This window comes from Mastomys coucha, unplaced genomic scaffold (genome assembly GCF_008632895.1).
Source record: "Mastomys coucha isolate ucsf_1 unplaced genomic scaffold, UCSF_Mcou_1 pScaffold20, whole genome shotgun sequence".
Lineage (NCBI taxonomy): Eukaryota > Metazoa > Chordata > Mammalia > Rodentia > Muridae > Mastomys > Mastomys coucha.
Window position 1 is genome coordinate 137,133,759 of NW_022196903.1, and position 11,575 is coordinate 137,145,333.

General features: G+C 46.6%; 1 protein-coding gene across 2 annotated transcripts in view; it reads left to right on the forward strand.

The window, feature by feature from the left end:
- The first annotated feature begins 1,527 nt into the window (after positions 1–1,527).
- Etnk1 (ethanolamine kinase 1) overlaps positions 1,528–11,575 on the forward strand; it is a 45,767-nt gene continuing 35,719 nt past the window's right edge. The window contains exons 1-2 of one of the 2 annotated variants that reach the window (XM_031383834.1): positions 1,891–1,999; positions 3,758–3,839. Coding sequence is in view for 1 of the 2 variants with exons in the window: in XM_031383833.1 (XP_031239693.1) it covers positions 1,844–1,999 (156 nt within the window). In the remaining variant the exon portion in view is untranslated. Of the gene's footprint in view, positions 2,000–3,757; positions 3,840–11,575 lie in introns of both variants that reach the window. The other variant, XM_031383833.1, reaches the window with a different exon arrangement.

The window sequence follows — 11,575 nt, forward strand, 5'->3', positions numbered from 1 at the left end:
CTACAGAGTGAGTTCCAGGACAGCCAGGACTACACAGAGAAACCCTGTCTCGAAAAAAAAAAAAAAAGATTTAATAAGGAGATACAACTTAAAACGTGGAAGTATTAGTGTGTTCTTTTAGTCTCAATTAGAATACATAATTTAGTGTTTCCTGTAATACTCCCTGCCGTGTGTGTGTGTGTGTGTGTGTGTGTGTGTGTGTGTGAGTGTGTGTATGCACGCTTACACAAGGTGCTGAAAGTAGGGCCTTCCATAGTGGTTTTTAAAAACACATACCCAAGTCTGGAAAATGTTCAATAAATTTACAATGTTGCAAAATGCAGGAGTGGATTTCCCCCTTTTAAGTCTAGGAAGTTTATCATTATCTCAGACGTATTTGTTTTGTGACTTACAAAGGTATTGAACAATGAGAACATAAATTTGTGCTAACAGGTAAGGAAACATTTGATCATTCATAAATTGTTCACTTTGTACTCAGCCCTTGGGAAGCCAGAAGCCAAGGAGAGACTCATCTTCATTGTCTCCGTCATAAAAGGAAAGCGTAACGGCGGATCAAATACTTGTAGATGATCTGGTTTCCAATATTCCTCTAACAGGCAGAGAGCAGAGCCTTTCTAACTGATACTGGAGGTTTCGTGTAGCCCTGCAAGTCCCAGGACACGCTGTGACTCACCCCGACAGCGATCTGTTTTTCTTTCCATTTCCCTCCTAGCCTCTACCTTGTTTTACCAGCTTTGAATAACTCTCAGCAAGGTCAAGTATCTGACCCTTAAAGTGAATGTTGCAGTGGTCTTACCCTATTATTGATTGGCTGACGTGGCAAACCTGGAACCCACTATGTAGCTCAGGCTGGTTTCGCACTCACGGCAATCCTGCCTTAGGCAACCAAGAACTAGGATTAACAGTTGTGTGTCATCACACCATGGTCACCAGTTTACTCTCACTTTACCTAAAGTTTGTCCCGTATACTGGGATTTCTATGTACTGCCAAAGGGAACTGGGTTGCTAAAACCAAGCAAGCATGTGGTTCTGTGCACACAGCTTCAGGAACAAGACGACGACATTAATCCAGCTTGGTCGGATTGTGGCCAAGCTCACAGCTTCAATTTAGGGTTATTTCAGGACGGGCCTTCTGCGTCCTGTAAGAACGTCAGGACTAAGTGATCTAGAAAGGTGACGCTTCATTGACTCCTGACAGGGCCGGGTAGCCCTCCCCGGCTCCTCGGCAGAGTTCGAAAGGGCTCGGCAAAGCTCGACCGTGCTCCGGCAGGGCTCGGCAGAATCCGGCAGGGCTCCGGTAGGGCTCGGGCAAGGCTCGTTAGAACCCCGGCAGGGCTCGGCAAAGCTCGACGGTGCTCCGGCAGGGCTCGGCAGAGTTCGGCAGGGCTCGGCAGCACTCGGACTCCTCCCGGGGCAGAAGCCCAGCCAGCCCCACGATAGCCGAGCGCCTGGCGGTGCGCGCTCCCCGAGACCCCAATCCCCGAGAGCCCCGAGGCCCGCCCATTGTGCCGCGGGCTCCGCCACCCCGCCGGCCGCCTGACGCAGCCGAGGCTCCGCCCCCGGCGTGACGCTAGCGTCAGGCCAGTCCCGGCATGCTTCGCGGCCGCCCGCGGTCTAGCGCACCGAGGCATCTTCCCGAGAGCGGCCGTGCCTCCGCGTCTCTGCACTGCGCACCGGGTCCGGCCGCCCCGTCGCCCCCGCCGCCCGCCCGTGCGTCCGAGCGGCCGCAGCCCTCCGCCGAGGGCGCCCCGGGACGGAAGGGTCCAGCAGCCTGCCGGCGCCCGCCGCGCTCGTGGTCGCCGTCGCCGTGGTCGTCGTGGTCGTGTCCGCCGTCGCCTGGGCCATGGCCAATTACATCCACGTCCCGCCCGGCTCGCCCGAGGTGCCGAAGCTGGACGTGACGGTGCAGGACCAGGAGGAGCAGCGCTGCCGCGACGGCGCCCTGAGCCTGCTGCGGCACCTGCGGCCGCACTGGGACCCCCGGGAGGTGACCCTGCAGGTGAGGCCGGGCGGGCACCGGGTTTCCTTCGCGAAGCCACCGCGTCAGCGACGCCTGCCCGGCCCCCGGAGAGGCTCCCGGGGATGGCTGCCGCGGCCCTCGTCATGCTCGAGGGCTCCTTCCTCTCTCTGCTCCCAGACCCCGCAGCCCATCCGCCCGCGGCGGTCCTCTCCGCTCCCCTCCCTCCCCTGCGCTTCCCTCCCATCCCCTGCCTGATCCAGCCTGGGATCTTCCCACATCCTCCGAGCCGCGGGAGAACTCTCATTCCAAAGCGGAATGACCGGGGAACCTGCTGCTGCCCACGCCAGGATGCTAGGGGAACGCTATTCCGTGCGTTATAGGAAGCCTTGAGTTGGTGTCTCTAAATTTGTAAAGTCTTAGAAGAATTAATAATGCTCGGTCTCGGTTGGAGCGAGCAGTGGCCTGGGAATGTTTTCGTGAGTCAGTGGTTTTCAAAGACAAAAATTCTCAGGAGGAGAAAACCCCTCGAAAATCTAGGATTTAAAAAAAAAAAAAGGCACTTGCAAGTTATGATCCGCCATACCCATGATTTATCTGGTGTGATTGGTTATAGTTTTTTCAGTGCACAGCTTTAGGGATTACTAAGATGAATTTCCTTTTTCTTTGCAAACAAACAAGCCAAATTAGTAAATTTTTTAACGGTTTGGGTTTGTTTTAAATTTGAGCAGTAATTATTCAAGCCTTCTGCCTCATTTTGATGACTCCAATACATTTTGGGATTTATACAGGATTTATTGATCTAAGTTCTTTGCTAAATTATTTTTTAATATAATTAAAACATGAGTAGTGTTTAGGCCCCAGAGCACTTGGGGGGTTTTATGAGTTTTAGTTTCGGTTCTTGCTAGAAGGGTTCTGAGCAGCTGAAAGGGACCCATATGTTTTGGGGAAGAAATTTGTTAAAGACAAAAGGCTTTGAAATTTAAGGCGTGCCTTTTGGCTAAGTATATAGGAAATAGTCCATTCAAAATGATTTTTATGTATAACTTGGAAAATTATTGCATTTCCTTTAAGGAAGTGCTTTTCACATGGAAGCATGTCTAGCTGTGTGTTTTTTGTAGTGCTGGGAAGGGCAGATATGACTCCTAGGCAAGTGCTCTGTCTTGGTATGGAGCCCTCACGCTAGACTGTTACTATGGTATGTATTCACTTGCTTGTTTGAGCAGGTTTAAGATATAATAAAGTGTATTTCTGGAAAATATTGTACTAATTGAAGGCAATGCTGCTTCCTGGTAAACTGCAGTTCTGGCAACCCGTACTGTTTTTATTAGCAGTGACTTTTAAAGTTTGAAGCTTGGAATTTCCTTTCATTTATGTGTGTGTAGAAAAGTGGTAATGGCTGTTGAATGGAGTGCTGGGTGCTGGGTTGGATTGAGCTCTTTTTAAAGTCATCGTTGCCTAGGAAATACTGGGTAGCTGCTCTCTCTTTTACCTCATGAGAAATTTAGTGAAGGAAAGCCAGGGTATATGTAAAAAAGGACTTAAAACTAATTTGGTTGTTGTATAGATGAGGTTAAATCATGATTTCTATTTATTTTCTTTTTTGAGGCAAGGTGGCCAGATCCGTCACTCAACTGGCAATCTTGCTCCAGGCTCCCTTTACTGGCAATCCGGCCTCAAGGCTCCCTTGTGGGGTTGCGGGTTTTTGCCACTGTTCCTGTCCTGTGTCAACTTTAACCTTTGTGTTCATAATCTGAACTTGTAATATGTGTATTTGACAAAGATATCATTCACTTCTAGAATTGATAATTACAAGTTCATCCCCTCCTTGTGCAAGCAGACAGAACTCTTGGATCAGAAGCCGCACCATCCGTAAGCCAAGGTTAGGGTTATTTATTACCTCCAGCTCCTAGAGGGACTTACACATGCTAGAGCGTTGCAGACTAGTGATGCCTTGGGGCTTTGTTTAGTAATTCCACTTTTGTTGTTATTTTTATTTTTTTTTGAGACAAGATCTCACTGTAGCTCCATCTGGTTTGGAGCTGGCTCTGTAGACTGGGCTGGCTCTGTAGACCGAGCTGGCCCGAAACTTGCCTCTTGAGCCTTGGGCTTACAGACTTTTGTCACTGTGGCCCGCTTGTTTAGTGTTTCTTAATGGTTATGGGTTCTTTTCAAATTTTATCTCTTGAATTGTAAAAGATAATACTTCTACCTCCTTTCTGAAAGGGAAGCACGTATCCTATAACCAAAAGAGAAACGTAATTTCATGTCAGCTGGTATCAAGAATAGCCTGTATTTTTGGTATCCTCTCTCCTCCCTCTTTGTATGAGGTTCTAGGAATGGAAGCTTGAACATAGGGCACCATACATAAGCTTTCTACCCCAAACTCTCACTGCTTTTTTCTCCCCTAAACTAACATTTTTCTTGGCTGTAAGTAGTGGAGGCAGAAAGATCCGGAGTTCAAGGTTGTTCCTGGCTTTACATAAGTAGTTCCAGGCCAGCATGAGCTACTTGAGAACCCTCTCTTTGCCCTCCAGCTCCTCAATGAAAACCATATTAAAAATGTATTTTTATATAATCTATTTAGAAGCTTTTGTGACAACCCTTATCTTTCCTGGTAGTTACTCCTGTAATACCAACATGTGGAATGTGAAAAAAATAGAAACAGGCCCAAAACAAAGAGACTTGATGGTTCAGTCTCTCTTTAGAACTACCAGCATGTGAAATTGTCTCTTATTAGGATAGAGCTGCCCTAGCAAGTAAAAACACTATATGGAAGGGTTTCAGAGGTTAGATTTCTGAGTAGCTAAATGCTTTCTGTTTCATGCTGCCTTGTCTTAAAATCCCTTCCACCCCATATTCTCCAGCTATCCTTTGAGGGAGACAGGCAAGAACTGCAAGTGGGTATTGCAGTTGGTGAAACTGAGCCTGTGTGTAAGTGACGGATCTGGGAGGAACTACCTTACCATAAGTGCTCTTTGACCTAGAAAGGCTGTGTGTATGTGTTAGGATTGAGGCAGGGAGGCCATGCCTGCACAAGGCCAATTTCCTACAGAACTGCTGTGGCTCAAAGACAGCTTTGAGTGCACTTGAACACATTTGCATTTCCTTCCACTGTTGCTACAGTTTTAGAAAATGACAGACTCCTCGTTATGCTTCCTTCAGCTGCGAGTGGGTTTTCGAGGCATCTACAGTTTTGGGGATAGTTATAAGGATCAAAGAGATGTAATTGTTCTTCCTTCCTGTTGCCATTTTCTTAGACCTTCCTGCCTCAGCCTCTCAGCTCTGGGTTACAAGTTTATAAGTACAGTGCCTAGACAAAATCCTTTTCCCTTTGAAAAGGTAACTCAGTTTCTTGAATATGTTAGTGGGCCACTTTAGGACTTCCTCTGTGCTAACTGTCATTAGCATGTCACTCTAAATTCTTCCTTAACTCGGTCTGCAATAGATAATGGTATAACGGCAAAGCTTCATAGGCTGGGAAGACCATGTTTTTGTTACAGAAGTTAGAAAATTAACATCTCTTCCAGCACTTCAGAGGCAGAAAACAGGAATTCCTTGAGCAAGTGGACTCATCCAGCTCAGGGTTCAGTGAGAGATCCTGCTTTAATAACATACACTGGAGCTTGAGGTAAACATCTGATGTTAACTCTGGGCTTCCATTCACACACTTGTATTATGCCTGCACATGTATGTCCCTGACACATAAGAATGTAATTTTGTGCACCCATCTTCCCATTAAACCCCAGCCCCACTCCCCATCATCTGTGCTGTAGGATCTGGGGAAGCTTGCCTGGACATTGGTACTTTATGTGTACTCAGAATTTTCAGTAGCCAACTTAATAAAGGTGGAGAGCTTGGGAGTTGGGTCTGTGCCCTGCACTTCATTAGCTTTCTTACTGCTCAAATTTTGTTCTTTTCTTTTTGAGACAGTCTCACTCACTGTAGCCTAGGCTACATTGGAACTTAAAGGAAGTCCTTCTACCTTAGCCTTCTAAATGTTGGTATGACACGTATGAGCTACAGAACATGTGGTCAAATTTGTTTGTTTGTCCTCCCTTCCTCCCTCTTTCTTCCTCTCCTTTCCTTCCCCCTCCTCCCTTCCTCTCCCCTGCCCCCCTCCCCTCCTCTCCCCTTCCCCCCTCCTCTCTCCCTTTTCTTTCTGGGACAGGGTTTCTTTGTATAGTCTAGGCTGCCCTAGAATGAGCTCTGTAGACCAGGCTGGCCTTCCATATGCTAGGATTAAGTGTCATCACTACCTGGCTCTGGTCAAATTTCTTAGTCTTTCTAAGCTTCACTATCCGTAGCTATAAAATGGATCCAATAAACAGTTCCTTACCCCTGAGGCTTGTGAGGGTGAAATAAATGCTAGCTCTTGACAATTATGCCACTGAGCACAGGCTGTATAAGGCCTGAATCAAAAACATCTGCTCTTGAAATTCCCAGCCTGAGACAAATCAGAATATGCAATGTTTTTTGAATGACTGCTCAGATTTTTTTCACACACAGAGATGGAATGAAAACACTTTAGAAGTGTACTACTCCTGTAAGACAGATGAGTTCACTTCCCCTGTGCTGGTGAACTCTGCTGGCACGAGGCAGTGCTCTTACACCAAGCCCCATCCTCACCTTGCTTGTTCACATTTCTGAATGGTTTTGAAATCTCTCTGCTTTTTAAGCATTAGCTAGGTTCATAATTCTACCATACAAAGATGGCTTCCTTGTGGGGGTGGTGGGGGTGGGGCCCTTACACACTATTCCTCAACATTGTTTGTTCCTCTGCTGTCACTGAAGTCTACTTACTTGTCTCTTTCCTGTTCCTGTCTTAGGATAGGAGAGATTATGTGATGTTTGACTCCTGCCAAAAAGAGCAGTGTTTGATAGCTTTCAGACTTTTTAAAAACTGTCCATGGATTTTATTGTGATGAAGTGATTCAACTGTGGTCAGAGTCTTAGATTGCTAGTGACATTTCACATGCCAACACCTGGCATTTGACGTAAGCACCGTTTTCTTTCCTTGGGGCTACCACTGAGGATGGCTTTGAAATCATTGGCAAGCTTTTTGATTTTGTCTTTTTGAGACAAGGTTTCTCTGGGTAGCTCTGACTGTCTTGGACGCAGGCCGGCCTTGAACTCACAGAGAGCTGGGATTAAAGGCACAAGTATTTCAATCTCTATAAAAGTAAATTGTTTGGAGCAGTCCTACAGGATTGCAGGATTGCTTGTAATCCCAGCACACAGAGTCTAGGTGGTAGGGTTTTGAGTTTCATGCCTGTTGGGATTATGGAGGAAGACCCACCCTGCCCCCTCTGCAAAAAGAACTGCAGGTAAAAACACACAACACGGGGAGTGCTGTGAGCCTTGGAGAGCACTGGGAACATGAACCCAACATCCCTAAAATGAAGGGACGCATGCTTCGGGGTGGTGCTCCTTTCTCATCTCCCTCGGCCGTAGTCTTTAAGTGGAGATTGGACAGAGGGAATCACCATGTTTCAGGAGTGACTGTGGTGCTCGGTCCTATAGTACTTGCCTAGTGTGTGTGGCCTAGGGGTCACTTTCCAGTGCTACAAAAGGGTTAAAGGCCTAAGTTTCTGAAGTCCAGTGAGGTAAGGTTTCTCTCTCTCTCTCTTTTCTTTCTTTTTTTTTTTTAAAGATTTATTTACTATATGTAAGTACCTGTTTTCAGACGCACCAGAAGAGGGTGTCAGACCTCATTACAGATGGTTGTGAGCCACCATGTGGTTGCTGGGATTTGAACTCAGGACCTTCCGTAAAGCAGTCAGTGCTCTTACCCGCTGAGCCATCTCACCAGCCCTTTTTTTTTTGTTTGTTTTTTTGAGACAGGGTTTTTCTGTATAGCCCTGGTTGTCCTGAACTGGATCTCAAGACAGGGCTGGCCTCAAACTCACAGAGATCCACCACCTCCTCCTCCTCCTCCTCCTCCTCCTCCTCCTCCTCCGAGTGTTGGGATTAAAGGCAGCTTATTTGGGCAGAATAGTGGGAGTGAGAGGTTTGGGCATTCAGGATCTACGTCGATGGGGAGTTAGTGAGCTTTTGTTAAAGCTGGAAAGCAGTGAATGTTTTCAAGCAGGTGGAAATTGTTTGTTTGTTTGTTTTTACAAGAAGTGTCTCATAATACAGGGGAACATTGGTTGAGAGAAATTTTTGTGGTGTTAAAAATACCAGCTGGGCAGTGGTGGCACACACCTTTAGTCCCCAGCACTTGGGTGGCAGAGGCAGGCAGATCTCTGATTTCAAGGCCAACTGGTCTACAGAGTGAGTTCCAGGGCAGCGAGAGCTACACAGAGAAACCCTATGTGGGAAAAAAACAAAACAAGAAAGTAAAATACCATGGGGCATGCTTCGTTATGGTCACGTGTGTCCCTAGCACATGTGCAGTTCCGTGTGTGAGGCGTTTATCGGACTGGGAAGGTATCCTGCCCAGCCCTTGAGAGTGCTAGCTGAATAGGAGACTATTTGATTGTTTGTTTTCCCTTCCTAGTTCTTTGACAAGCTGGCATCATCTGTCTCCATCCTGGAGTAGGTGCTTCTCAGATCACATGTGCCATTAGAGGCTTCACACAGCACTGCCACCCCTCTTACCATGCATGGTTTGAATGGATTGTGTCTAAGACTTGTCAATCCCTGGAGTCTGACCTTGAGTAGTTTATTTTAGGGATATTTAAGCACAGCACAATTTTGGGGAAAATTTCCTGGTGATAATTAAGTCAGTCCCATGTGCACAATAAATGACATAGTAAGCTAAGCAGAGATCAGAAGGGATTGTGTGGAGACTCTAAAGTGCAGATGACAGCTCCATAGAGATGGGTTCTGGAGATTGACTGCATGTGACACCTTCCATAATGACAGTATCTAGACTGACTGAGAAGAACAAGGTCACTGCCAGGGTCTGGGAGGATATGGTGTGGTCTCTGGCCATAGAGATAGAACCAAGGTCACCAGGCAGGAACCATGTCAGCCCCAGCTTTCTCGGGGGATAACAGGTTATGCATCTTCAGATATAACTCTGTGTGTGTGTCTACACGTATGTATGTATGTAGAGGACCTCTGTACCTCCCACACCCTGGGTTTTTAGGATAAATGTGAATTGGGGAATAAATGATCAGCTTGGATGAGTTCTGAACCCTATAATACACACTAGTAAAGAGTCAAGTAGATCCTGTGGCTGAGAATCGGTTCTGGGAATCAAACTTGTTCTCTGGAAGAGCAGCTCTTTAGTGCTGAGGGGCTGGCCAGATGACTCAGCTGGTAAAGAAAGGCACTTGTTGCCAGGCCTCATTCACTGACTTTGAGTCCTACTATGTGCTAGGAGAGGACTGGCTCATATAAACTGGTCTATGACCTTCACATGCAATCATGCACATATAGTATGTGTGTGCGCACACAGGTGCAGTTAATTTAAAAAATGGTTTTTGAAAAAATGCCTTAGAATAAGATAGGGTAAGAGGGCTTAGATAGATGGCTAGTTAGCAGCACTTGGTTTTTCAGAGGTCTTATGTTTGGTTCCCAGCACCCACATTGCACCCCACAGCTCTCTGGCATGAGGCACACATGCACACAGACGCACATAGGCAAAACACCTGTACATATACATGGAATTTTTAGAAATTAAGAATAGCATAAGCTACATGAGGGCTGGGGAGATGGCTCAGCAGATAAAAGTAAGACAAAGCTTGCTGTGTGTGTAAAGGCTGGAGTGCTGACACCCCAGTGCTGTAGTCATGTTGAGTGTGTGTAGGCCCGGTTGTAATCCCAGCACACCGAAGCTTAGAGATGCATTCCTGGGGCAAGCCAGCCAGCTGGGGTCAGCTGAGAGATGTTTGGTAAGGAGGAGGAGTGGCTGAGGAGGCCTGGTGATCTTGGGTCTCTCTGTGTGTGCCTGTGTACATGTGGATACTCACATGTATGTGCCACACATACCAAAAAAAAAATCTGAAAACTTTGAATTCTTCATGTCTTTAAAGTAAGCTTAGCTCATGGTGGTACCTACCTGTAAGGTTAGCTCCTCAGGAGCTGAGAGGTCACTTGAGCTCAGGAGGACAAGGCCTGCCTAGGCCACACAGCAAGATTCCTTCTCAATGAAGTGGGAGAGAAATTCATGAAACAGTTGTAGTTGTGCAGCCCCAGACCCTGGGCAAGAAATAATCCTAGCCATTTAACTTTCTCCATTTACTCGCTGGTCTTAACCTTGCCCTCCCTCTAGTGGTGGCCAGTGTAGCAGCATCTCTCCTCACAAAATGAATTGTGGATTAGTCTTGTTTTTGAGGACAGCATGGTCTATCCAGGGCTATGTAAAGGGAACCTGTCTCAAAAAAAACTGCAGCTATGTAATTTTATGTTTTCTTGTGACTGGTCGTATGTAGCCCAGGCTGCTCTTGAAGATAAGATCCATTGCCTCTGTCTCCCAAGTTCTTGAATTGCAAGTGTCTGATCCATAGTTTGTCCTTTCATTGATTTACTTTTCCTTTGACATTGTTGAAGCTGTTCCAGTTTTTTGAAAGCAGACTACTTGTATGTATGTTTGTGTGGTTTGGATGAATTTTCTAAGTATTTCCATAGGTTAAGTTCTTACTGGAACAGAGATGGTAAAGTGTGTGTCAGCCTTCTCTGGGGAAGGCAGTTGTTTATATGACAGCTGCTGGGTCTGTAACTCCTGAGACGGCACCATGAAACTCAGCCGTGGCTTCGTAGTGCAGTCTTGAAGCAGTTTCTTCAGGAATGCTTATTTTTGTGTATGGCCCTTCAGCTAATTAGATGAAATCACCTGTGTTATGTAGAATAATAAGACTAGTGTGTGCTCTCCCCATGAGCAGAGCACTGCTTGTAGTGGCACTTAAAACAACCGAGCATTTGGCCCTTATGAAGCCAGGCCGATAGCTGTGTACACACTCAGCCACCTCACTTAGGGTGTTCCTCACAGAGCGCAGGGGAGCCAGTTCTGGTCATTTACCTGCTAGCTACTAGTCCTTGGAGTACGTGAGATTACAGCATACTAGCATTTGTCACAGCTGTTAGGGCCTTTATAGTGACTTCTAATTAGCTTGTATGAAAATGTCCTAAATTTGCCCTCAAAATAAGTTACTGCGTACTCACATACAAACATACACACTTACATACCTACATACCTACATTTGTGTATATGTACACACAAATACTCTCTTATCCTGTAGTCTTAGTCTGTAGTCCAAACTAGCCTACAACCCATTATGTAGCTTAGGCTGGCCCTAGACTTGTCACTTCCATTGTCCTAACTGATTAAGAAGAGAGGCAGCTCCCCTCCCTGCTTTGCCGACCTCCTGCAGTCTTGGTAGGCAGGGAGCTGTCACCTAAGTGCAGGTCTTGTATTCTGTGATGGTTCTGAGATTAGCAGCCCCTGGTTTTGTTTGGCTCAGTCTGACTCCATTCTTTCTTCTTGCTCAGCCACTATCTTTCTTTTGTGGCAGTGTGCCTCCTGCCAGGGAGCCAAGCGCTTTCTCAGGGTTGTTGTAGGTAGACTAATCCAACTCTTCTGGGGTTGGACCTGTCGCCACTGACTCTGCTCACCTGCTATGGGGCTGACTCTGCTCACCTGCTATGGGGCTGACTCTGCTCACCTGC